The sequence below is a fragment of the Parasteatoda tepidariorum genome, chromosome 3, assembly GCF_982258835.1.
Source record: "Parasteatoda tepidariorum strain Cologne lab strain chromosome 3, Ptep-v5.0, whole genome shotgun sequence".
Classification (NCBI taxonomy): domain Eukaryota; kingdom Metazoa; phylum Arthropoda; class Arachnida; order Araneae; family Theridiidae; genus Parasteatoda; species Parasteatoda tepidariorum.
Window position 1 is genome coordinate 66,862,805 of NC_141757.1, and position 26,126 is coordinate 66,888,930.

Sequence of the window (26,126 nt, forward strand, 5' to 3'; positions counted from 1 at the left end):
TGTGAAACATAAAATGACAATTGTTAAATAAATGAGGCGATTTTGCAAATCACTCGTGATTTGTGAATTTTCAATCACTTATAATCATACAAATAATGTTTCTACCGGTCCCTATCATGATTTAGCTTTCTTTCTTGTAAGGGTTTGTTTCTTAAAATTAATTTTACACACATGAAATATTTCTATAACTTTAAGTGAGAATGTGCTCAAAAATAATCGTTTTATTTTTGTACAAATTTTATCGATCCTCATAAATATAAAAGATAAATAAAAGAATAACAGTAAAAATTGGAAGAATATACTGTTAAAAACATCAGAATTTTGTGAATCATTAACGCAAATCATTAGGAAGAATCATAAATATTTATTCTGTGATCAGAATCAGTACTAATTAAAGTAAAGAATAAATATAATTTCTGCGTACTGAAATTATAGGCGTAATCGTTACTAATATTGCTTAACAACTGTTAATTATTATTACACGTGACTTCCAGCAATCATAAATGTTGTGTGATTAATTTTATTTTCAAGCTTCAGAAATTTTGAGCAAAATTGCTACACTAAAAGGTTAACTAGTTGTGCCGTAAGAATTAAAAATTAAGAGATATACAAATTAAGTACTCTTTTAATAATGGAAAATGTTAATAAAATATATTTTTGAAACGAAACGTTTCTTGAAGTCTAAATCCCCATTCCTAAATAAATAATGGAAATGGAAATCACAAAAGGGTGGTATTAGTAGTATGAAGTACATTAGTTAAGCGAAGAAATTTTTGCATATGAAGATTCTCGATTCATCAAAGCGTATTTGACTTAGTATTTCATTAAATGTTTAGCTTTCCAAACTAAATGTTCGACTTTCCAAAACTCCTTTTCATGTATCTGAAAATTCTAATTGCAGAGTAAATAAGTTAATAAATTAAAAGCAGTGGAAGATTATATTTCAATTAAAAATTTATAAATACTATGCAAGCAAGACAGCACCATGATGGAGTTCGTATATTTAATGAGAGTTACGACAAGGAGCTTTAAAATCGTCCAAATTGGGGTTGTTAAAGAGTAGAATGGCGTAATAAGTTACCACGCTTGGCGACATTTTGCTTAAATCTCATTTTCTTTTTTCGCATTAATTTTGTATTCGCTATATTGATCAATATTTCCTTCCATTTTTTTTACCAGATGCGAAATTGGAAAAAGTATTGATTACTTATATTCAACTCTTTAAATATAAAAATATAACTTTACTTTGAGTTACACTTTATGATCATTTGCACAATTTTAAAATAACTTTTTAGCAAAAATTTTATATTTTATCGGAAATGTAAATTTTTTTCGGCATGCTCTGTAAAGAAATTCCGCATCAAATTACGGGGGAAAGTTTCTGCACTCAGAGTGCTGGTAATTTTTATTGAAACTTTTTATGGAAAAAAAATTCTGATATAATTTTTTGATCGTAATTTTTACAATAATAATTGATGTATAATCACTAAATCACTCTAATTAAGTTAACATTACTGACAAAATTGCGGTATTATATTACACGTTAACAAAGGGTTTTACGGTGAAATGGATACGGATGATGCACACAAAATGCCGGTACTTTATGCCGTAATTTGTGCCGAAGTTCTTTACAGTGTATAACATAAATAACTTGATAATAGTACCAAGCATAAATATCATAGTTTTTAAAATCTGCACGACTCGCCATTAAAATTGCTATGCCTGGAAGGAATGCAAATAACAGAATGATATTTATTGGAAACATACATTATAGTTGGAAGAACAAGTGATTAAATTTTCAGGATATTTGGATGTATAGATCCTGAGGAATCAGTACTCAGAGCAGCCTTCCCTGGCAGCAATATCAGCAGTTATTCTCCTGGGCATCGAGTCGAACAGAGATTGGATAGCATGGACGGGTACAGCATTCCATGCAATTTCAACATTACGCCACAATTCATCGATCGTAGTGACTGACGAGTGGTGGCGGACCAGACGTTTTCAATTGGTAAGAGATCGGGAGAACGTGCTGGCCAGGGAAACAGGTGAACATGTTCTGTGTCGAGGAAGGTCAGGACAGTGCGGGCAACATGTGGTGGGGCATCGTCCTGCTAAAACGCAGCGTTATGGATGCCTCGAAGATAAGGCAGAGCAACTGCCCCTAACACATCATCAATGTAACGGCTACTCTTCAAAGTTCGGGCAATGCGAACAAGAGGTGTTCGCAACGAGTATCCAATGGCACCCCATACCATTACCCCAGGTGATGGGCCAGTACGACGATGTCGAATGCAAACTGATAATGAACGCTCTCCACGATGTCGCCAAACATGGATGTGGCCATCATGATACTGTATACAAAACCTGGATTCGTCTGAAAAGACGACGTGATGCCATTCCTGCATCCAGGTTCGTCGTTGATCATACCATTGGAGGCGCTCCTGTCTGTGATGCAGCGTCCACGGTAGCCGAAGCCTTGGTCGCCGTGCTGACAATCCATGCTGCTGCAAACGTCGCAGAACTGTTCGTGCAGACACTTGCTGTCTTGCAAATGACCCCATTTGTTAAATCAGAGTTCATGACGTAGCTGTACGATCTCTTAGGTTATGTAGAGAACATGCCTTTCTTTTCGGCTGTTAGTGATGGGGGTATCTGAGATCCTGCATGGCGTTCCATATGATCGTCATGAACCCATCGTTTCCATATTCTTCTAACAGTCATGGGATCTCGATCAACGCGAGCAGCAATACTTCGGTTTGATAAACCAAAATTCCGCTAGGCCACAACACGTGCTGGTAGGCATTTCTCCTTCTTACACGAGGCTTATCAAAAACTTTTTTACCCAAGAATAGCACTCAAATTCAATTTCTGCTTAAGAAACTTACCGTCAAACCTTTTTTTATACACATTGTAGGTGTCGCTATCACCTCTTGCTTTGTATGAATGCACTGATAAGTTAATCATTTGCATACCACAACATGCCTTATCCGTCCTGCAAATTTCACGTTCGTGGTGAGTCACCTTCCTGGTGTTAGCAATTTTAATGGCCAGTAGTGTAATTATCATAAAGCATATAGTTGTATTAAAACAATTTTTATTAAATTAATACTTTGTATAGTCTAATTTTTTTTTTATAAAAGCAAGAAGAAAATGCGTGTTGTAGTTCCGAGATTCACCTTGTTAATTCAAAGGAAAATTTTTGTTTCTTTTCTGTCACAGATCTGTCGTAACTCTCCAAAGTATATTTTAATTAGAAACACCTAATCTATTGTATTGATAGTCCCTTCTATTCATTAAATTTATTTGCATTAAATTAATTTTCATTAAATTAATTTTCATTAAATTAATTTTTATTAAATTAGCTTTAATTAAATTAATTTTTATTAAAAGTTAATTTTTATTAAATAATTTTTTTCTAAATTAATACTTTAATAGTCTAAATTATTTTTATAAAAGCAAGAAAAAATGTGTGTCTGTAGTTCCGGAATTCTCCTTGTTAATTTAAAGAAAAAATTTTGTTTCTTTTCTTTTCAAAAAATTTTGTCTCACAGACTGTTACAGATCTGTCAATTGTAACTCACTAATGTATATTTTAATTAGAAGCTCCTGCTGTATTCTATTGATAGTCCTTTAGATTTTTTATATCATTAAAAATATGTAACTGCTGACAAGTAACAAAAGTAAGATTTCTATTATTTGTAACTGTTATAGAATGTAACTGTTTATAAGTGACGACGATTTTCTTTATCGTTAAATAACTAAATTATTAAAATTGCACTTTATAAACCTTCTATTTTAAAATTAAACATTTTTGTAAGGCAAACTTTAAACTTTTGTTAACACTACACCTGTTTTTGAACTTTACATTTCTTGACACACTGTTAGAATTAAATCTTTCATCGATAAAATATTTGGATAAACTGTACTGCTATTGTGAAAAGTTATTTAAAAGTTTGTAAAATGTTTATTAAAATGTCAGGTAATATATTTTAACACAATGAATTGAATTAAGCTAAATATTTATAAAGTATAACCATTTTTCTTTTACCTTTTTTAATTGAAGCTTGAAGAATGAAATTTAAAAATTTTAACATAAACACTTCATCCTATTTTCAATTGTGAGTTTTTATTTGGCACTGCATTGCTCTCTTTTTGCCGATGCCTGTAAAATTTTTAATCGTGCATACTTTTACATTAATGCCTTGGATTCCCTAAACTATATTAACTTAGATATTTATAGTACTTAAAAATATACTAGTTAATTATTTTTACTTGTGTTTTCTGAAACAAAATGCAAATAAATACTTTACTTTGCTAATAACTTTTTCAAGTTTAAAAACCACATAATTTAGAAGAAATAATAAATTTCAAAATCTTATAGTCACTACTTTTGTGATTACTTTTACATGTTTGTTAAAGAAAATCAATATCTGAAATAATAATTAATTGCATATGAAATTTAAACAATAACCGTTATTTTGTACTAATTTCCCCTGAACAATTTTTCGATAAAATAGTTTTTAAGGAGGTTACTCTTTTAAAAAAATTTTAAAATTTGTCAATTCAAAAATTAAACATATTTTTCAGGGTGATTACTTTTTTACAGCCTTTTTATGGTGTAATTTTTTATAAAACTTTATTGATTTTCTCAACTTAATGTGACACTTTTGATTTACTTTTAATTTTATTACAATAAGAGTGATGTTTTACTAGGAATATTTTTACTAGTAATATATTTACTAGTATACTAGTAATCAATATTTTAACATCTTTTGCGCTAATTTTTATTGGATTTTTATCATTTGAAAAATAATAATTTGAAGTTTTTTTTGTCATGAACACAACGGACAAAGCCTTAGTCACCCTTAAAGTACTGTTTAATACCATGTAGCCGAGTAATAAGTGCGTCCGTAAGTTTTTACATAAAATTAAAATCTGTATGGTGTTTGATCGCGCAAGTCTAACTGCTGAATTTGGCATTATACCCATTGTTCTAACATGTCTCTCACATTTTCTTTGGGGTGCAGGTCCAGTTTATTTTTCAACTCAATCTATATGCAATAGAGTGTATGGGTGTAGAGTGCGTAAGATAAATTTAAAAAATCATTCTAAATAACTTTTGTTCTAACCATCATATTTTCGCAAGCAGTGCTAGCACCTGATAAAGTTACAGACACAACAGCGTACTTTCTCTGAATAATCACTCTTTGTTTTCAATAAATACGGATTTTTGACTATCGAAATATAAAAAGTAACCGCAATCTGGAACATATAATTCTAAAAGTTAGTATCACTCCAAATTGTCAATTTCATTTTTAAAAATTTCATCATGCTCGGGAAGTTTTTAAATGAAACGAAAAGTATTTGCTCACAATTATAAATTTCGTTTGTAAAAATGAATTGTATGTAAAAATAAAATTTTAATGATTATTTATTATTAATTTTTCAACAAGGGACAAAAGCTTTTTGAATTTGAAAGCATACAAATTTTTACACAATTTTAAGTGACAAATACCTGAACAAATTCATATACAATATGTGAGCGAGTTTGTAAGTCATTTCGTATTTTGATTCTTGCATTTTTTTAGAACTATTTGACCAATTTCGTTTACATTTTGCAACTTGCCATTTGAAACTACATAACTTAAAAATGTGTAAAAGTTTGTAGACCTAACCATTCGAAATATTTCCAACCATTATTAAATAAAATAATAAACATTATTAAATTGTCTTTAGATAACCAAATTTTACAATTGTTTTGGGGGGGGGGGAATTGATTCACTTGAAATTTTTCTGAGAGTAAGCAAGTAGGTAAAATTAGAATTTAGGGGTTGCTAACTTTCGACAGCACTCCAGACTAAATTTTTGAGGTCGCTCCAGATCCCTGATTTCACTCTGCCCCCCCCCCTAATATTTTGAGTGTAAAAGTATGTTCAATCAGAGACAGTATGCTGAGATCGTTTCCCTAACTTTATTAATAGTTAGAACTAATTAATTAAAGCATTTAGGGCAACCCTTTGTACCATTAAGATTGACAATTAGTTTGTTAAAATCAAATCATTGGAGAAACAGTTACTCAAAATTATATATTTTTTATTTTACACACATTGCATAAAACTATTGAAATATTTTTCCATGCCGATGTTGTTGTAGCCATCTAAAAAAATAGGCGTATCAACAGCAAATTCATCATAACGATGTTGACTGAAATGCCCCACCTGATCATCCAGAACTTTCAATTAAACATGCTTTTTCATTATGATGCTCAAGCTAACCTCAGTGAGCCAACAGACACCATAAAATTACTATTAAAAAATTTCAAAATATGCTTTTTATTATTTCTCTAAAGGTGACTAATTATTTGTCCGGTGAGCTTAAAATTTAATCCTCCTTTCAAACCATCCATTTTTTGCAATAAATTTACTGCTAAGACCTCCTTTAACAAATCATAATTTTTGAGAGATGCAGAATGAATTTTTATTCCAGAAGAAACCAATTTTTGTTCCCAAAACTCAGTAGTCGAGGTCACATTTTGACTTTGAATACAGTTAAGAAAAGTTTTGCTTGTTTCAGGATTATTAACATAACTGCCGAAGAGAGCGAAAACTTAGATTTACGCATGCTTCGATCCTTCCGAGTATTACGTCCACTGAAACTTGTGTCTAGAACACCAAGTAAGTTAAAGAGTGGGAACAGAAACAAGGAAAATAGATAGTCCTTTGGTCACACTAATGTAGCTCCCACTCACAATCATATAGTTCACAATCTCACAGTTCCTCATAATGGGTGTTACTGATAGTCCCGAATGAACATAGACAAATATCTCTGTAGTCCCTCATAGTTTTCTATCATAGTGCTTTAGAATTCTATTTGAAAGTGTGCTTTGTATAGTTCCTACAGTACTAGCCCCTCACTTAAACTATAATACTAGAAGTTATTTAAATAAAGTATATTTATAACTCTATTTCCTGTGTAAATTCTTTGATGAAATATTTATTTCAGAAAACATGGGCTTAATTGGTATTACTTGTTTGTAAAATACCCAATTTATATTTTTTCAAATGATATATTTTTAAAATATTTTTATATTATTATTAGTATAGCCTATTTATGATTGTATTTGTACGCAGGAAGATATATTATGAATGGTGTAATGAAGTGTGTCCTTTCTGTAAAATTTCTCAACATTTTGTACATTAAAATTGCTTAAAGGCATTTTTAAGCATTTTTGAGCCAAATTCCAATCTGCGCTTCGTTTAATTTTTTTTTAATCTGTCATTCTTTCCAAGTCCCCTTTTAATAATTTTAATTGACATTTTAAAATTGTACGCATGAAGTTACACGCATTTCATACTTTAATTCTATACTCTAATTAGAATCGAAGAAATATTTACGCCTAAACGACCTCCACAAACACAAATTCACTTTTAGAATCATAGCCTTGTAATACTTTTGAAGATTTTTCGTAATTTATTTGTAATTTTGAATTTTTCATAACATTCGCTTATGCTTTTCATTCTTTATTATTATTGATAAAATTTTCATTGTTAATAAAGTTTAAAAAAAAATAATTCGTATTTAATCATTTAATTACGCAGCTGTTTGCAAAAAAAATTTATAATATTTTATTGTGCCAACAAAACAAGTACAAAAAAGAGAAACTAACTTTCACGGCAAACTTCATCACGCATCCTACATTCTACTTAGTTAAAATTTATGTAGTTAAAATCTACTTCTGTAGTAATGGTACATCTGCCTAGTTACCAGTAGATAACCGAATGGATGCATTAGTCACTTCTGTTGCTTGCATTTGTAATCCCTTAGCTTAGATTACCTGTAGATATCCTCCCATTTTTCCAGGTTTATAACATTCATTGTACCCCAAGACATAGATGTAGACTTGAGAACACTGAGAGCTATTAGAGTTCTGAGGCCTTTGAAGCTGGTATCTGGTATACCAAGTAAGTGTGTATTTCATGATTATGTATGAGGTGAGTTTCTATTATGTGCTGCCCTCTGTTGTTATTATTATGTTTTTAACAAATTCAGCGTCTTAAGCGGATATATCTGTCGACAATACCTTAGCAATAATTGGATTGCTTTTAGGAAAATCAACGTTTTATACGAACGCATCGTTTACTACGCTTTAGCAAAATTACGACATTGTTTATGTTTTTAATTTACTCGACGTCCTATAAAGGTGTACCTGTTTACTACACATTAGTAATAATTCTGATGTTGCAATATGATTCGCAGTAATGATTCTGTCTTCACCCAATTTAAAGTCTTACACCGATCTATCCGTTAACACAGTGGTCGCCAAAGTGGTCTATATAGACCCCCAGGGGTCTATGTAACAAAAGCGGGGGTCGATGTGAGCCTGGGGGTCGATTGGGGATCGAAGAAAAAACAATTCTTAATACGCAAATCCCTCATACCTGATAGTCATTATTAAAACTTTTATATATATACAGGCCATCTTCAAAAACTGAGCAACGATTTTAAACTGCGCTTTGTTGATTTGGAAAACATTGACATCCTTGATTGGATTATTGTGCCATTTTCTGCTCAGATTGAAAGCGTGGACATCAACCTGCAAGCTGAGCTTGCTGAATTATTATCGGATCTTGAAGCAAAGACGCTTTTTAAAAATTTAACAATATAAGCAAATTTTGGACAAATATAAATATAATGCAAAAATGTGTAAAACTTTACGAAATTGCTCAGCCATTTATGCTAGGATTTTCAAGTTCCTATATGGTTGAACCCGGTTTCAGTCTTAACTAAGTACAGAAATAAGTTAAATGTGGAGTTTCGAGGGTATTTAAGATTAAAATTGACCAATTTTGTACCCAAAATGGCGAACCTTGCAAAAAAAACACCAGGCACACCCATCTCATTCATTAAGAAACAATAAATCTGTAGTTACTTTACTTATTTTTTCATAAAACTATTGTTACACAATGTACTATTACTTTAATAAATGTTTAAAATCATAAAATAAATGAGCAAACACAGTATCTAATAGAGTTTCATTTTAATTAACAAAAAATTACTTTGCTGGGGGTCGATTGAGATTTCGAAAAAATATATAATGGTCGATGATCGAAAAGGTTTGGCGACCCATGCGTTAACACATTATCAATAATTTTGACTTAGAAAATGAATTCAGCCATTTCACCGTCATATATCCGTTTATTATACTTGTACTTTTCCAAAGCTCAGAAACCAAATACAAGTCAATAAAATATTCTGAATCATGGTCCCATTTGACCTTTCAGATTTCCTAATCACTATAATCTTGAATAACTAGTTATCTTGTTGAATACCTTTTAACTTGCTGTACAACTATTGTCAGTAATATTTCTATTGTGAATTATGCATTATAACGAAACAACTTCTTAAATGAATACATCCTTTAAGAGGCATATCCATACGAACGTATTCCCCGTCAGAATTATTGTTACACCTTATATCAATAATTCTGACTGGGAATATGCTTTTACCTAATTCAACGTCTTGTACGGATATATCCGCTTAGTGCATTTCAGTTCCTTTTCTTTGCACCCAAACTAATATAAGCCAATAAAATCTTCCCCATCGCAGTTCTTCCTCTCATGCAACTTAATTGGATTCCCCAAACACTGCAATCCTATAAATCTCAGATACCTACACGAATAACTCTTACCTGCCAATACAATTATTGTTAGCAACACTTCTGCAGTGGATTATACATTTAAGCTCAACGGTGTCTTGGGTGGATATATCTGGCCTTTTATAAAAATCTCAAAAACCAGCTATAAAGCAATTAAAAATTCCCTGTTCGGTTCTTCATCTCAATCAACTCATCAGTTCTTAATGCTGCAATAATGAAAAGTTGATCTACTACTTCCTCAAGACTATTTAACACAGAATTGTTTTAGGAATTTTTTATATAGGGTAACTTTAGGACAGATCGTAATTTTTTTCAAATCGAAAATAAAAAGGCTAAGACGAACGGTAAATTTCCCATTTTCATACACGCACTCAGCATCTTTTGAGTAAAAACAATGAAATATGGAGTTAATATATTTGAAAATAAATTTACTAGTAGTTATTTCTTTTTAATTTCGAGGAGAGTTGGCCATCCAATACAGTAAAAAAAAATTAAAATTGTAATAGGGAAAATACATTTCGTAAACTTTACCATAAATAGTTTATGATAAGTTGTAAATAATTACTTTTATTATGAAAAATAAGTAAAACGAATCTAATAAACAAAATGTAATGAACAAATTTAATCCTTCACTTTCGAAAAACTTTTACCGCAATGTTGGCAAGGTTTTTCAAAGTTTGTATATTTTTCATGGATCCATCTCATGCACCTTACGCATCTTATTCAGTCATTATTTTCAGCTGCGGTATTGTACTCTTTTTCCACAGCCAACACACTGATCTTTATGAAATTTTGCATCAGTAGAATTAGTTAATTAAAAGTCTATTTTATCTTATTCGCTGATGTAAATATCTTATTTTTTAATAGTTATAACTTGCTTATCAATTTTATCTATTTCTGAAATGGTAATTTCCTCCGTTTTACAATATTTCCAATTAAAACCATAAGTTCTTGTTTGAAACTTTTTTTCGACTGTTTTTCACATACTAATAGTAAGAAATGGCGAAATATTTAATACCCCTTCAAATTAAAAATAAACCAAAATTCGCAACTATGTTAGAAATAGTGAAGTAAGGTAGTGAATACGAAATTATTAAAACACACCTCATTTTCTTAATTTTGCTATAACTGCTTAAATTTTTTAAGACGCATCTCCTGATATGTTTGTACGTACTTATAAAAAGAAGTCATAACTCCTCGATTTCATGTGAACATCTCTCCAAAAGCAAAAGATGATATGGCAACCGAATTTATAACGTCACTTTGTCTTTGTCATTATATTATTTTGATTTTACTCAGGAACAAATATTGGACTGCATGCATGCTTTAAAAATCTATGCTAGTTTGAAAATTACATTACCTATGTTTTAGAATATGTAGATAATATAAAAACAAAATACCTTATTCACGCAAAAATTGTGACCCTTTAATGAAGTAAGCATTAAAATTTTAATTATGAACAACGCTTTGTGCAATTTAATGAAAAAATTCAACTACTTCCAATGAAAGTTCATCTGCTGTAGGCAATCGATAAATATCGGAGATATTTAGACTGGCCATCTATTCTGTTTGATCATTGAACCTAGACTTACCCTAAAAAATCAATTAAGGTTCAAGGGGTATAAAAATTCAAGAAATATCTGGTAATTCATTCTGAAATTATATATAAATATTTTTTATGTGTAAATCTTAAATAATCGTGGTTTTAACTTTAATCAAATGGCTATATTGAGAAAAAACAAAAAATTCATGTTTTAGTTAGTTTTATGAGTTTGTGATTTAGGTATGAGACAATACATTTAATACACAAATTTAATGTTTTTAATAACGCCTAATAGGTAAAACAATATTTATGCAAGGTATTAATATATGTTTCTATTTTTTCATTGTCTTTGTCAAATCTTCAGAAGAATCTATTACTTGATTTTCTGTTTATAAAATGATTCTTAAATACTTACTCAAGTCTTAATAGTTTAGATGCGTTTTAATAATTTGTTGATATTTTTGTTCCAGTTAAATATTTTTTTAAACAATTTTTTCTCATACCTTCATTTCATTGTCCTGATCTTTAAAAAAAAATTTTTTTTTTTCGATTTTAATTTACAGTAAAAATTAGGAATTCAGAATTTATAATGAAAACCATCAAATTCTTAAATTTGGTAGCAATGCCAATTTTAAATTATTATATAAATTGTTAAAAATTGTATATATATATTATTATAAATTGTTAAAATGTGATATTATTGACATGACATTTTCAGCATTTTTAGTTTGTGATACGAATGTCTTTAATTATAACCATCACCTTAATAAAACTTTAGAAAATGACAATAATTAAAGTGCGTAACTATTAAAACTGCATAAAATAACTATTAAAAGAAATTTCTTTTATTTATACGCCATATTTCCCTGACAATTAAAAATCTCAATTTTAATATTTAAATAAGGTTGTAAACAGAGATTGCCACCATTTTGTTTGAAATTTATTTAATTTGGGGACAAGTTTTTTTACCACTTAAATTGCAAGAATTTTAAAATTACAATTTCTAATAACTAATTGAAAACAACCTTCTCAGAAAATATGTTCAAGATTCAAATACTTATTTTGCACAAAACCAACAAATGTTTGTGCTTGAGACTACTTATAGAATGTAAAAACAAGTGATTATTATTTGATACAAGGAAATGTTTTAAAAAGTTTAAGTAAGAGAAGTAAGAAACAAACTTCTTACGTCTTGAATAGTTTACTTTAAATGAACTGATATTCTCTAGCTTAATAAAATATATTTTTTTTTTACTTTTTAAAGAAAAGTAACAGAAAAGTATACATTGAAACAAAAGGCCAAAAAATTCCGAAACAATTTTTTTTTATTAATTATACTAAATTATTTAAGATTTTTCTATGCGAATATTTTGATTTTTTTTACTCAAGAATTTAAATCTTGCTAAACTCTCTTTATTAAAAATTTTAATATTTCGAATATTTTTATTATTAAATTTGTTGTAATATGCACTCTTTTTTGAATTAGTTATCTAATTTAATATATTTTAATTTTTCACTTCCAAGTCGTAAATTTCGAAATCCTTCTGTTTTTTTAACAGAAAACTAATTTGTTACAAACTTTACAAAACATATTCGAGCAATATGTTATGATCGCCTTTAATATAAATTTTCAAAATCTTTGTTAAAAATAGGGACGAAAAATTCTTCTCATTATGAATCGCAAATAAATATTAATGCAAAAAAATCTAATCTTTTCGAAATCTAATAAATCATTAGTGGAATATAACGGGATAAAAAAAACTATTTTGACTGTTTGATAAAATATCGAAGTTGTTTCTAATAACCAGTTCCCACTTCTTTGTACTCCTTCCACCAATGAAATTAATTTTTCAGACTCACTTTCTACTGTTGTGATCTGTTAACTTTCGATAGCTCTCAAATAATTTTTTTTATATCAGAATTTGAGACCTCCAAAGCGATGAATTTTTCCTTTTATTTTTGATGAGAATTTTTCAAATATATAGTAAAGGTGGTCTACATCATACATACATACATACTTATATCAAAGGTTGGCAAAATCATACATATTTATATCAAAGGTTGGCAAAAAGCATATTTTTTAAAAAATCAAAAATCCTATTCTTTACTTAAATCGGAGTTTCTTTTATTTAAAGGAGATTAATTTTACATTTCAAGCAGATTTTTATCATTTTTAATTAATTTTACAATTACCAATCAAGGCTCTGATGAAATTTATTAATTATACTTGATATTATTCAAAAACATTATAGGTAAAATATTCAACATATACAACTAAATAGTTAAAATAATTACAAACAAACCCCTGAATAAATAAAATCATAGCAATTTTTGTTTCATCTCAGCACTCCCATGAATTGTAATTAAATTTCATTACTTATGTTCACTAACTTTTTGCTTAATGTCCTTCAAAAATACTTGTATTTAAATAAACTTAAAACTAAATTTTTATTATTAAAACATACTCATTAAACACCAAATTATTTCACATACAGCTAATGGCAAATTCAAAGTTAAAATTTTCACAACCAATTTTATCCACCTCTTTTTTAAAGTTATTTTTTCTATTTATCAACCTATTTTGAACGTCAAACAGTAATATAAATCTATCCCCTTATCAGTTCTCTTTATTTGTGTGTCCTGATAATAACTGCATTATTAATGAAATCTGACATTTAAAAAAATCCCAACCATAAGAATAGACAAACCATAAAATATTCGCACGAAACCAAAACTTTACAAATCAACTAGATTCTATGATAAATTCTTTTCTTTATTTTAATCAATCAAATAAGATCAGAAAATCATACTGGCTAAAGTGTTGCAACTTTTAAAAATCCTCCAAGCAGGATCATCTTTAAGTTGCATCACACATTCGTTATATTTTCACCAACAATTGGATACTTGAAAGTAACGTCATCGTTGGCAAATCGTGACATTTGTCAATTCAAAAGCCAATTAGGTTCAACACACACGTGTGACGTTATAATCAGGATTAGAGTTATCCAATTAAATCTTATTGCAATCACATGGTTAGGCTACGGCTCCTATACTATCAGAGCTGACCTATCAAGCAATATTGTAGCAAACAAGTTCGCAAGTTAATGTTACGTCAGTATTGTGTTCTTTGCTCCAAAAATAGATGATAAGTCGGCCTGTCTAATTCAGGGGCTTTAGGTTGGGCATAATCACTTGACTTCTTTTTAAGTTGCAAGTACTCACTTGTAACTCATACCGTTACCTCTGTGTTGTAATCTATTCTCATAGTTATCTATATCGAAAGACAAATCATCCATCTATACATGGACACACTTAAAAATATTCCAGTACAGAATTTTCTGAAAATTTATCCAACCGACATTTCTGTTTGTTTATAAGTCAATTCGCTATAACTCGAAGTACGATAACTCGAATATTACTATAACTCGATTTTTTTATGAGGTCCCGACCCTTTTATCTTCAATTTCATGTTAATTATTCTCGATTACTCGGATTTTACTCCCTTTAACTCGATTTTTTTGGATCTCTTAAAGCAAGAAAAAAAAACTAGGAGCTGATATCTTGCCCTTTCCTTTGCAAAACACATACAATGTCTTTCGCACTCTTCATGGAGAAGCTAAAGCTGTCCCTCTTGAAGTATGTGAACAGTGGTTAAATGAAACGTTACCAAATTTACTTCAAGGATACAGTGAAAATGATGTTTTCAATATTGATGAAATGGGTTTATTTTTTAAATGTCTTCCAAATAAGACTATGATGCTTAAGGATGAAAACTGCTCAGGGGGCAAAATGTGCAAGGAACGTTTGACTGTCCTAGTAGGAGGAAATGCGTCTGGGACAGAGAAATTGCCCTTACTTGTTATCGGAAAATACCGAAATCCCCGATGTTTCAAGAATGTAAAAGCGTATCCTTTGGATTACAAGTCTAGCAAAAAGTTTTGGATGACATCAGCTTTATTTGAAGACTATGTAAGAAAATTGGATCGGAAATTCTTCGCTAAAAAAAGAAAAGTGACACTCTTAATGGATAAATGCACAGCGCATAGTGATCTACCTAATTTGAAGGCCGTAAACTTGCAGTTTCTCCCGCCAAACACAACAGCAAAGTTGCAGCTGATGGACCTTGGTATCATAAAGTGCTTCAAACAGTCTTATCGTAAATGGCTTGTCAGAAAAATGATCTTAAATATTGTAAGCATTTAGAAGATTTGTAATTAATAAGCATTAATTAAATAATCCGACAATATTTTGAAAGTCCAAAACCGAAACTAACGGTAAGTCGATCTTCCGATATGTCGAAGTTTCTCGTCAGTCATCAGATTCGAGTTATCGCGAATTCACGTACCTGGAAATTTCTGGAAGGATTTAAACCAAAACTGGAAGATGAGAGAATTAGCTTACAGATCTAAACTTACAGAAACGGGAAGAAAAAAAATAAGAGTGCTTAATTGAGTAAGGGGTAAAATAAAAGAGATAGGGAGAGAGAATGAGTGATGAACAACATCACATATGTTCATAAATTACATTGTATAAAAAACACGTTTGTGATTTTATCATTCTGCATATTCATTAATTTCAAAATATTTATTCGTGTATTATTTTTGTAGGTCTTCAGGTAGTTCTCAAGTCTATCATCAAGGCAATGGCACCTCTACTCCAAATTGGCCTCTTGGTGCTCTTTGCCATTGTAATATTTGCTATTATAGGCCTTGAATTTTACAGTGGTGCTCTTCATAAAACTTGTTACAATATATTGGATAGATGTAAGTTCATCTTTCTATTGCTACTTTTTACCCTCTATTTCTTATTCAAGATAAGTTTACGATTAATTTATTGAAAGGTTTAAGTTATTATAATTGGTGGTGTGATAAGATTTAAATTTAAAAACCTCGAAATTTTCGACAAGCTTTTATTTAATTAGAATTTTTTTGAAATTTTACTTGTTAATTTTTGTTTACATTTAGAACCCATTCTTTAAAATTAAGTTTTTGTTCCTAAAAGTAGTTTTTTGTGTTTGTTTAAAGACTAAAATTGAAAAAAAGTATTATTATTCTCAATTCATTTTTTTCCATAAAAGGAATGTCTTAAAATCCTCTTCTTAACGGTGGTGTTGGTTTCGAAAATCTAATTCTAATGAGGTTTGTCATTGGGTGCCTCATTACTTTAATTTTTAGTCTATTTAAAAGTATTAAGAATTCATGCAATTTGTAACAGCAAAACGCATAATTTGACTCATACGTTATCGAATTATACTGCATAGAAAAGAAATACGAGGAGTGATAAATAAACATACTGACTTGTTTAAAAATATTATAAAAATCTATTTAAATCAACTCTTATTAACTTTCAACAAATTTTCATTGCCCATCCTCGTACAGTTGCTGATAATTAAATTAAATCCTCAATGAATCTGTTATTTTTGTGTTAATCTCTTATAAAAATATGGAATATATCCGAGTTTTGCATTTGCAGTTATCGATCACACTTTTTCTTCTCTCATTTTATTTTCATGTAGTTATTTTCCCCAAAAATATTTTTCTCATGCATAAATCATTGATAAATTTGTTCTGTCTTGCTTCACTATCACTCTTCGTTATCCTACTATCGTAAAATATAAAATTTTTAGACCTTCAGCAAATCTTCAATAATATTTCAGATATTTACATCACATCCTGCTATTAAAAATCGATCTAAACTTTCATCTAAAACCAATTGCCATCGAAAATGTGACATGCAAGCATTGCCATCAATAACACTGGGAACAATTTTTTTGTTGCATTTGACATGTTGGTGCCTGAAATTAGTTTAGCAAACGAATGCCTATAATTTAATGTTACTGTTGTATTCCAAATTTTTTAACTTGTGTTAAGAACTTCTCTGCAATAAAACACGTCAATTGTAAAATTTCAAAAAAAAATTTGCTACATGCACAACTATGCTTTAAAGATATTTTGTACTTAACTTTTTGTTCTTTATGTTTTTCCTATCGTACGTAACAAAACAATAGGGAAAACGTTTTTAGTGATAAAATGTATGCAATGTTATGATACTAAAAATTGCTATGGCACATCACCCTTCCTTTTTTAAAGGACAATAGAATAATTTTACAGACAGTACAATACTTGATAATTTAATTCATAATAAAATAAGGAAGTAAGGTGATCTCTATAATGGCAATTTTTTTATCATAAGAAAATGTAGTTTTTTCGCAAGTAATTATATTTCAATATTTTTGATATGTTTGTTAGATGAATTCTACCAAATCTAATGTTCCATTTCAGATGAAATTGTTACTGAGGGAGACCAAACGACCCCTTGCTACAAATACAGTGAGGACTCTATGAAAATCCCGACCGGGGCTTACATTTGCGATCCGGATAAAGCACAATGCGAAGAGGGTTGGATGGGACCTAACTATGGGATTACTAGCTTTGATAATATTTTTTTTGCCATGTTGACGGTATTTCAATGCATCACAATGGAAGGCTGGACAGCCATTTTATATTGGGTAAATATTATCTTTTTTTATTATCAATTTTAAATCTTTTTTTTTCCATTAATTATTTTATTTTGTTTAATGTTCATACTTAGTTCTGCCAATTAAAAGACATTTACAAAACAGTTTCAATGTTTTTAAGAAATGTAATGATAATTCCATTATTTTACAAGCTTGGTTTCTATTATTTGAAAACACAACTAGTTTTGCTCTATTACCATGTAAATATAATTTAAAAATAAAATTACTTCCTTTTGATGACTTGTTGATATCAAATTACATAACTCTTTTGGCGCTGCATAAATTAAGTTTTTATATTTTATTTTATAATAGTCGTTGAAGACTCGACCCAATTTTTTCGGTATACCATGACTAATGTTCAATCCCGTAGTCTTGAAATTTTGAATCCAAACCAGAAGACAAGGAAACTCTTGGCTTAAGTATTGGGAGAAATTTCCTTTCATTAAGAACTTTTTGAGGGAACCACGAAAACCTTGCTCGGCAAGGGGACGGCAATGTGACTCTAACCCATGATCCTTCTACTACTGCGGATATTGTACGTCAGCACTATGGTCGGTGCAAGCCGGATGCGGAATTCGAATTGACCAGCCATCGCTGAGATTCAAACCCGGCTCACCTCATTAGAAGGCGAACGCTCTATCCCCTGAGTCATCGCGGTTGCAGTATAAATTATATTTTATTTTATGTTATAACCGTCATTGAACAGCCGACCGAATTTTCGGTTGACCAATGTTCAACTCCGTATCTCCGTATCATGCCACCAGTTTCGTATTACAGTTACGTAATACAAAAGTAACAGTATAAATTACAGTTACACCGAGTAAAGCTTTTCATCAAATACAATTCTGATGTCTGTGGCTATATTAATCGAATAAAGTATGTGAATCTTGAAAATGACTTTTTTAAATCATTAATTAACAAAGATATCCATCTTAAAAAAGTCCCAAAATTTTAATAAACTTAACTGAAGGTTTCACATGCTCAAATAACTTTTTCAAATGCTTATTTTTGTACAATAAAAATGAACCTATCATTTATGTGTCGGAAAAAAGTACATTAACAGCATACTTAACTCTAATACTTTTACTGTAAATAAGAAGTACTATTAAAAAATAAATGTTAAGTACGAATAAGCAGTAATGTAGTTGTTTTTCAGGAATAAAAATTGATGGAGGAATAAATAATAATATTATTAACAGAAAATTATTATTATCTTTTAAGATCCTATCATATATCTTATCTGAGAACATAGTAACCTTAAGGGTGCTTAATCAGCATTTTATATTATTGAAGCTAAAATATTTACATGTTTGATTAGAAATCTTACATTCCTCGTGCATAGTTTGGCTATATAGTTTTCAATACTGTTTCACTTTTATAAATGTACTTGTATATACCTTTTAAAGAGGACGTTTTAAGATATTAAAATATGCAGCGATTTAAAAGAGGATCTATGCATCTATTTATTTATATTTAATTAATTTTCTCTGAAACAATGGTACCTCCTTCGTATATCTATAAATAATTCACAAATTTAAAATTTACATTTAGGAAATATGTCATTTATGTTTACTAAGAATGTGCACATTCTATAACTTAAACAAAATAAATTAGTACTCATTCTTCACATTAGCATTTTATATCTTTTACATATTTACCTGATTAAATTTTATGTTTTTTATGAATTGTTTTATTTTATTTTTTTCACAGACTAATGATGCCCTAGGAAGTAGCTTCAACTGGATCTATTTTGTACCTCTTATTATTCTCGGATCATTTTTTATGCTCAACTTAGTTCTTGGTGTACTTAGTGGGTAAGAATACAATATCTCTAACTATTTTTTTCATTGTATATGTAAATACAAGTTGCGTCAATTTTTTTATTTTTTTTCACTATATAGTATAAATTTTTTAATAAATATGGTGTAATTTTTCCTCTATAATTATCTATGATACAACAAGCATAAACAAAAGTTTCCTAAATGTCAAAAATAAAGTTTTATTTCTAAATAAACTATCCCATAATTTTGTTTTTTATGATTTAACAATTGTTCAAGAAAGGCAATTTTCTATGCATTTATTTAATACTATACACTGAGAAAAACTTCAGTGCATAGTTAGTTTCGAGGTAAACTAAATACATTTTCAATTACTGAACTGTAGTTATTCTGCAAAATATTATGTAAAATTGACAAAAGAAATTGTTTGAAAGAACTAGTGTGAATATATTACTAAAAAAGTGCTTGTTTATTAAACGAATTGTTTTTGCAATGAGGCCATAAACTGATTCTAATGATCATGAAAATATGTGTTGTCAGTAAATAAACAAAAACTGAATAAATAAATAAAACTATAACTGTGAAAAAGGAAACAAAAAATGTGACTGCATGCAATGTAAAAAATTTTAGTTCACCTCAAAACCAAAAATAGTGGGAACTATACTCCAAAGTTTATTTAAAGCGTAAAAACATAGACACGTTAAAAAAAAATTTCAACAACTTTCAAACTTTTTCAGCATTTTACGCTTCCTCAATTTCATTAAATGTATACACATTCCTCTAAAATAATAATAAGTAATAAAGTACCTAATAAGGGACTATACAAGACTATTATAATCGATTGCATATCTTTACGTTAAGCACTGACATGTTATTAGCGTATGACACGGCTAGAATTAGCATCCCCATTTTGAAGCATCATAAAATAAAGCAGTGGCTGTTGTACCGATCTTAGGTAAATTATCTCCACTGCTATTTTGCCAGCTTTTGGCAACAGCGCCTCCTCACAAGAACTAATCCAAGCATTAGGTTGGTTTAGTAGTGGTCTTTTATCCTTGATAGCCAAGGCAGTAGTAATATTATTGAATCAGATAATGTTATTTAACTATATCAAACTTACCTATAACTTAACTATATCTGAACTATCCGATTAACTTTAACCACTTGACCTTAATAGCAAACATCAGTGTAGGGCAGTGTTTCCCAAACTTATGACTTTTGTGTACCCTTTCTAAATTTTTTGTAGCGCTGCGTACCACTAATAAAAAAATGAATGTATTTTTTACTAGAAAAAAATTGCACAAAAGTTAAAAATCACAACTAGCTGTTGACACCACTAATTATTAACCGTTGACTCAGCAAAAAATAGCCAATAGAAAAATACGTAATCGTAACTTTTCATGGCTAGCTTTTTTTAAATAAAATTTTTTTAAATTTTCGTTTGTTGCAAGATATTTCGCATAAGAACGCGTACCCCCGATAAACTGTTCCCGTACCCCTGGGGGTACGCGTACCACACTTTGGGAAACACTGGTGTAGGGTATATCGGGTAATGGCATCTAATCTTTAAAAAAAAGTCTAAATAAGCACGTAATGCACGTGATCAGAACCCACTTTATAATTGGTCGAAATTTGTTTCGGCACAATAGCAAAATAAATGTTATTCAACCGACTGATATCTGTAATAGAAACTGCGATAAAGCAAATAATGTGTGTTGTACAAATTATGTAAATACAAAGAATTGAATTTAAGATATTTAATTGAAAACAACTCTGCATGAAATGTTTATTCTTAGTAATAAGAAGTACTACTTAAAAAAAAGGGGGATTTGAATTTATCTAACTATTAAGAGACCTTTTTTCCCTCTAATCGATAATTTTTATGAAGAACTCGTAAAGAATACGTGTTAAATATTTTTCAACCAGAAATTCTGTGGCATGAAATGCATTTTCAGTAAAATTTTCTGCTGAAGGTTTGTCTAAGAATATCTAAATCACTCCTTATTGTGTATTACGCAGCATCAAACTTTTGATAGTAAGAAAAAAATGAATATGTTCTGTTTTCGAAATCAGTTATAAACTGATTGAGTTGTACTTAATATAATTACAAAATTATGATATTTATGTATGAACTTATCATAAACGTAAACTTCATTCATAGACATCTGTTAAATCTTAAATAACTCTCCGAATTAAATCTCTTTTTTAATGTAATTTCTTATATACTTTCATCTATATTTCAAGTGCTTTAAAAATTTATCTTCGCAGTGAATTTGCAAAAGAGAGAGAACGTGTGGAAAATAGACAAACTTTTTTAAAAATTAGAAGACAGCAACAGTTAGAAAAAGAATTGAATGGTTATGTAGAGTGGATATGCAAGGCTGGTGAGTCATTACTTCTTATTTTCCTCGAATTTTCTGTTTAAATTTTCGAAGTCGATTTTTGGTTCTCAAGAGTTCTTGAACATAGAGTCTAATCTACTTTCCTTCCGACTAAAAAGCTTTTAGTTTTCTTATGTTACAGAACAGGACGTTTTATGAGTTGTTAACCATAATGACACCATTGGTACTTGATAAAGTTCTTCGTACTAAAAACTGTACTAAACACAAAGCAATATTTTATGTTGAGAGTTGGAAATGAAACGATTCGTAATTAAAATTATTTATCGTATGAGATGACTTGATCCTTTACTGAGGCCAGAGGACCCAAATTCAGCAAAACATATGACATTTAACAAGCGTTTAAGAGTCAGGAAAAGAGGGCGTAGCTTAAACCTGTCGAAAATGATCTCAACATTTAGATAGTTAGAAGTTGGAAATCTGTGGTGCTGGCTAGGCAGCAATTGCGATAGTTGTTTTGTTTTATTTTTTTACATTTTATTTTATGACCGGGATTGAACAGCAGAGCCAATTCTGAGTTTACGACTATCAATGTTCATCTCCGTTGGCTTGTATTTTTGAACCCAATCCCATACGACAACTCTTGGATCAAGCATTGGTACAACCTAGCCTTCGCGGAGAACTTTTTGATAGAAGTAATCCGCATTTGTGCTAGATGGGAAGGAAAACCACGAAAACCTCCCACAGTTAACTCTATTGCTGGCAGATTCTAACCTGTGAGGATCTACCTCTGAGGATATTTGTGATAATTAAATGGGAAAGCCTTAGTCTGGCCTAAGTTGTAGTGCCAAAGGAGGATAAGCAGCTTATTATCATTATTCTGAAGTAGCGTAACGAACGCCTTATAAACCACTTAGCTATTCAAAGCAGTAAATAATACACTTTGAGACGGCTGCTAACATGACCTGTTGACTTCAAATCTAATCTCGCTTTCGTTCTGCAAAACGCAATCGAGGACAAAGGCTGAGCACTATAAATATAAATTTTTATTCTAATTTAGCACCATACATGACCATCGTTGCATTCAATGAAAGTGGACTTATGCGTCATCTTTCATTACATTAATTGTTAAAAAAATACTGGAAAAAAGCCTTCACGCAGCACTTTGTTGTAGGAATGTAGGCCAAGGGAATCAGACAGGTTAAATCTCAACAATTTTGTGACCAACGGCATAATTGTGGTCAGCATTCACTATCATGTTAAAAGTGGGTGAGCTTCAGACCGCTACTGAGGATCCAACCAAGGTCCATCATAATAATAGTCCAGTTCATTTAATCTCATTTCTGAACTATAGAAAAAAAAATTTAACCCAAGCATGCATTCCAAATGTTGTTTATTTTGGGAACCACTGGTTTAAACTTTACGGTGTTAAACTGGCTTAAAGCATTGCTGTACGAAATATAATTATTGCTCATAATATTTGTGCAATTGCAAGAATCTCTGCTGTTAAGGAAATTACTAGACTATTTTTAAAAAATGCGACTATAACTTACAAAAGAGTGGTTTTGTTTAAGAAAATATTTTTTTAATATTCAAGACCTTCCAACTTTATTTTATTGTCATTTAATTTATTTTTTATGTTATAAATTATGTTATTTCAATTTTTTATTTACTTTTACTTTATTTTTTAATTAAATGTTTTGTTACATTTCATTTTTTTTTTTTTGCTTTATTTTATTTTTTATTTATTTTTTTAAAGAAAAATATACTCACATCAAAAGTAAGCGTTAGGATTATGTCCAACTTCGAACTTTATTTGAAATTCCAGATTAAGGAACTCTTATTTTCAAAATTTGGAATCAATATAAATCTTTCACTATCAGCTTTGGATTATACGATGCATTTCAAAGCAATTCAGGAATAAAATAATCTTCTCTATAAGAAAGAACCAAATTTCAGATTTATTTCATATTTCTTGCAATACATTTTTATTTCTATTAATTTATATCAATTTAATTTCCAGAGGAAGTAATTTTAGCAGAAGAAAGGACTACAGTGGAAGAGAAACTTCATATCATTGAAGGTAATTCGTTTTATACATAAATTTTAAACAGCATTTAACTGCGAAATTTTCTAAGCTAAAAATCAATTGAACAACTTCTGAAAACAGTATTAATCAATGCACTTTACAATTAAAAAATATGAACAAATAGTATTTATATGTTTTTATTATATTATATAGTTTATATTTAGTATTTATAAATGCTCTTTTACTCAGCTCGAAAGCGTACTGCTAAAAGGAAAAAAATGAAAAATATGCATAGTAAAAGCACAGATGAGGAAGAAGAAGAAGAAGATGGTAGCAAAGATGAGGATCCTGTTGGTCAGTATTTTTCTTATCAATTACACTTTAATGTTAATAGACACACGAAATTTACAACGTGTAAAAAATATTATACAATTGTTACACCATGCAAAAGTTTAATTATTGTCCCCGGTTTAATTTTAATGTTTGATCATTTAAATTTTTTAGACATAAACCTCTTCATTCATATCTGATTTTTTGCATAAAAATAATTAACCACCTGAAAAGTTTCGAAGATATTTTGTTCTTCTCTACTTTAGTATCCGCGTACAATTAGTAATGTATCCCACAAAAATTTATTGAACTCGCTTTTTTAATGAAATTAAATTTAAATTTATTTTTTATCACTTTTATTAATGTTTGACAAATACAAATAAAAATTTTATTAATTTTATATTAAATTTATTTTTAATAAAATGCATAACGCATTTTACAAGATTTTATTTCTATATTTTGAGTAACTTTAAGCAAGCATTTTTAAGCCATTTTATTTCCAATATTTATTTTTTTATAATTATTCTTTGCTTTGTATTTCATTGTAAAATATTTATTTCATTTAATATTAATTTTTTCCTATTTCTTTTAGCTAAAAAGGGAAAACTAAAAGGTGAGTACTTTTAACTAACTGTAATTATTTTTTATAAGTTATTATATTTAATTTGATACACTATTACATACCTTTAATTTTTATTTCTATTAACATTTAATATCATTAAAAAATAATTTTATTTACTTTGAAGGTTTGGCTAGGGCTTCCTATTTTAAGGCCAAAATAAAGAACAAAGGTGCGTGCGTAGCCTTTTGGCGAGTAGAAAAAAGAATAAGGTGAGAACATATTTTTCATTTTCCAAAAATTCTCAAAAAATATAAAATTTAGATTAATAAACAAGTTTCAATGTTAAAAATATAATTATTGCAGTTATAGTGCACTGAGAAAAAAAAGTATGATGTATTGTGATTTTATTACCATAGTTATGGGTTATTTTACCAATAATGTTATTACCATACAGTACGGTAATTTTAATGGATTTTCTTTTCCCCGTGTAAGACATTTCTTTTTTCTTTTTTTTAATTATTGGTTATTTTCATTTTTGATATTTTTCTGATCATCTGTTCACTTCGTCTACCACAAATTTAAAATAAAATTATCGTTTGCGGAAATAATTTTCTATATAGTCTTCCTTAACTTAAACTTTTATGAATCCTGTTTTGTTTTGTTTTGTTTTCTGATGAAATGTCCTTTACTGAGATTTCGCCCTTTTACGTTAACATCCGTAAATAGATTGCAGCAACTGCGCATGCTCGCATTTACTTTAAATGTTAAGTACCTTTACGTGATTTACGCTACAAAGACAAAGCTACAAGTACGCTGTTTATAGCTGTTAAATGTTGTTTTCTCTTTAAGCCTACCTTCGAACTAAAAATATGGGCATTGAATACGAAGTTGAAGAATATTGATGAAATTTAGAAATGAATCGTGTGATCTTACAACCATTGGTTCTTCAATAAAAAAAATTATTTTATTAGTTTTTGCTTAACATTATGACGGTCTAATCGAGTTAGTTCCATAAGAAACTAGATATATTTTCGCCATTTCCTAATTATAAATTATATTTATTTTAACTATACAATTTCGTTGATATTTTTTCACGGGAACATGCGCGTTTCACCAAAACTGACGCATGCGGACTAGAAGTGCGCATGCGCAATTACTTAAAATCTTACGTACGGGAGCGTACTAAAGCTAACATAAATTCGAGATACCTTAAGGCCTGGTTTCTTAGGACAAACGCCTTATCTGGGCGTCAGCGTTAAGTTGACGTTACCCTGACGCCAACAAAATACTGGTTTGTTAGCTCAAGGCCTGGTTTCTTAGAAGAAGCGTCTCAACTGGGCGTCAGCGTTAAGTTGATATAATATTGACGGCAT

The 26,126-nt window shown here is 29.6% G+C and overlaps 1 protein-coding gene across 1 annotated transcript in view; it reads left to right on the forward strand.

Annotated features, from left to right (window-relative positions):
* The window catches only part of LOC107449199 (voltage-dependent calcium channel type A subunit alpha-1), a 345,775-nt gene that overhangs the window by 242,350 nt on the left and 77,299 nt on the right, over positions 1 to 26,126 (forward strand). Inside the window, exons 6-14 of the mRNA XM_087159475.1 lie at positions 7,861 to 7,961; positions 15,806 to 15,961; positions 17,480 to 17,706; positions 19,426 to 19,529; positions 21,762 to 21,877; positions 23,856 to 23,915; positions 24,111 to 24,215; positions 24,784 to 24,804; positions 24,938 to 25,022. Of these exons, the coding sequence (XP_087015601.1) occupies positions 7,861 to 7,961; positions 15,806 to 15,961; positions 17,480 to 17,706; positions 19,426 to 19,529; positions 21,762 to 21,877; positions 23,856 to 23,915; positions 24,111 to 24,215; positions 24,784 to 24,804; positions 24,938 to 25,022 (975 nt within the window). The remainder of the gene's footprint in view (positions 1 to 7,860; positions 7,962 to 15,805; positions 15,962 to 17,479; positions 17,707 to 19,425; positions 19,530 to 21,761; positions 21,878 to 23,855; positions 23,916 to 24,110; positions 24,216 to 24,783; positions 24,805 to 24,937; positions 25,023 to 26,126) is intronic.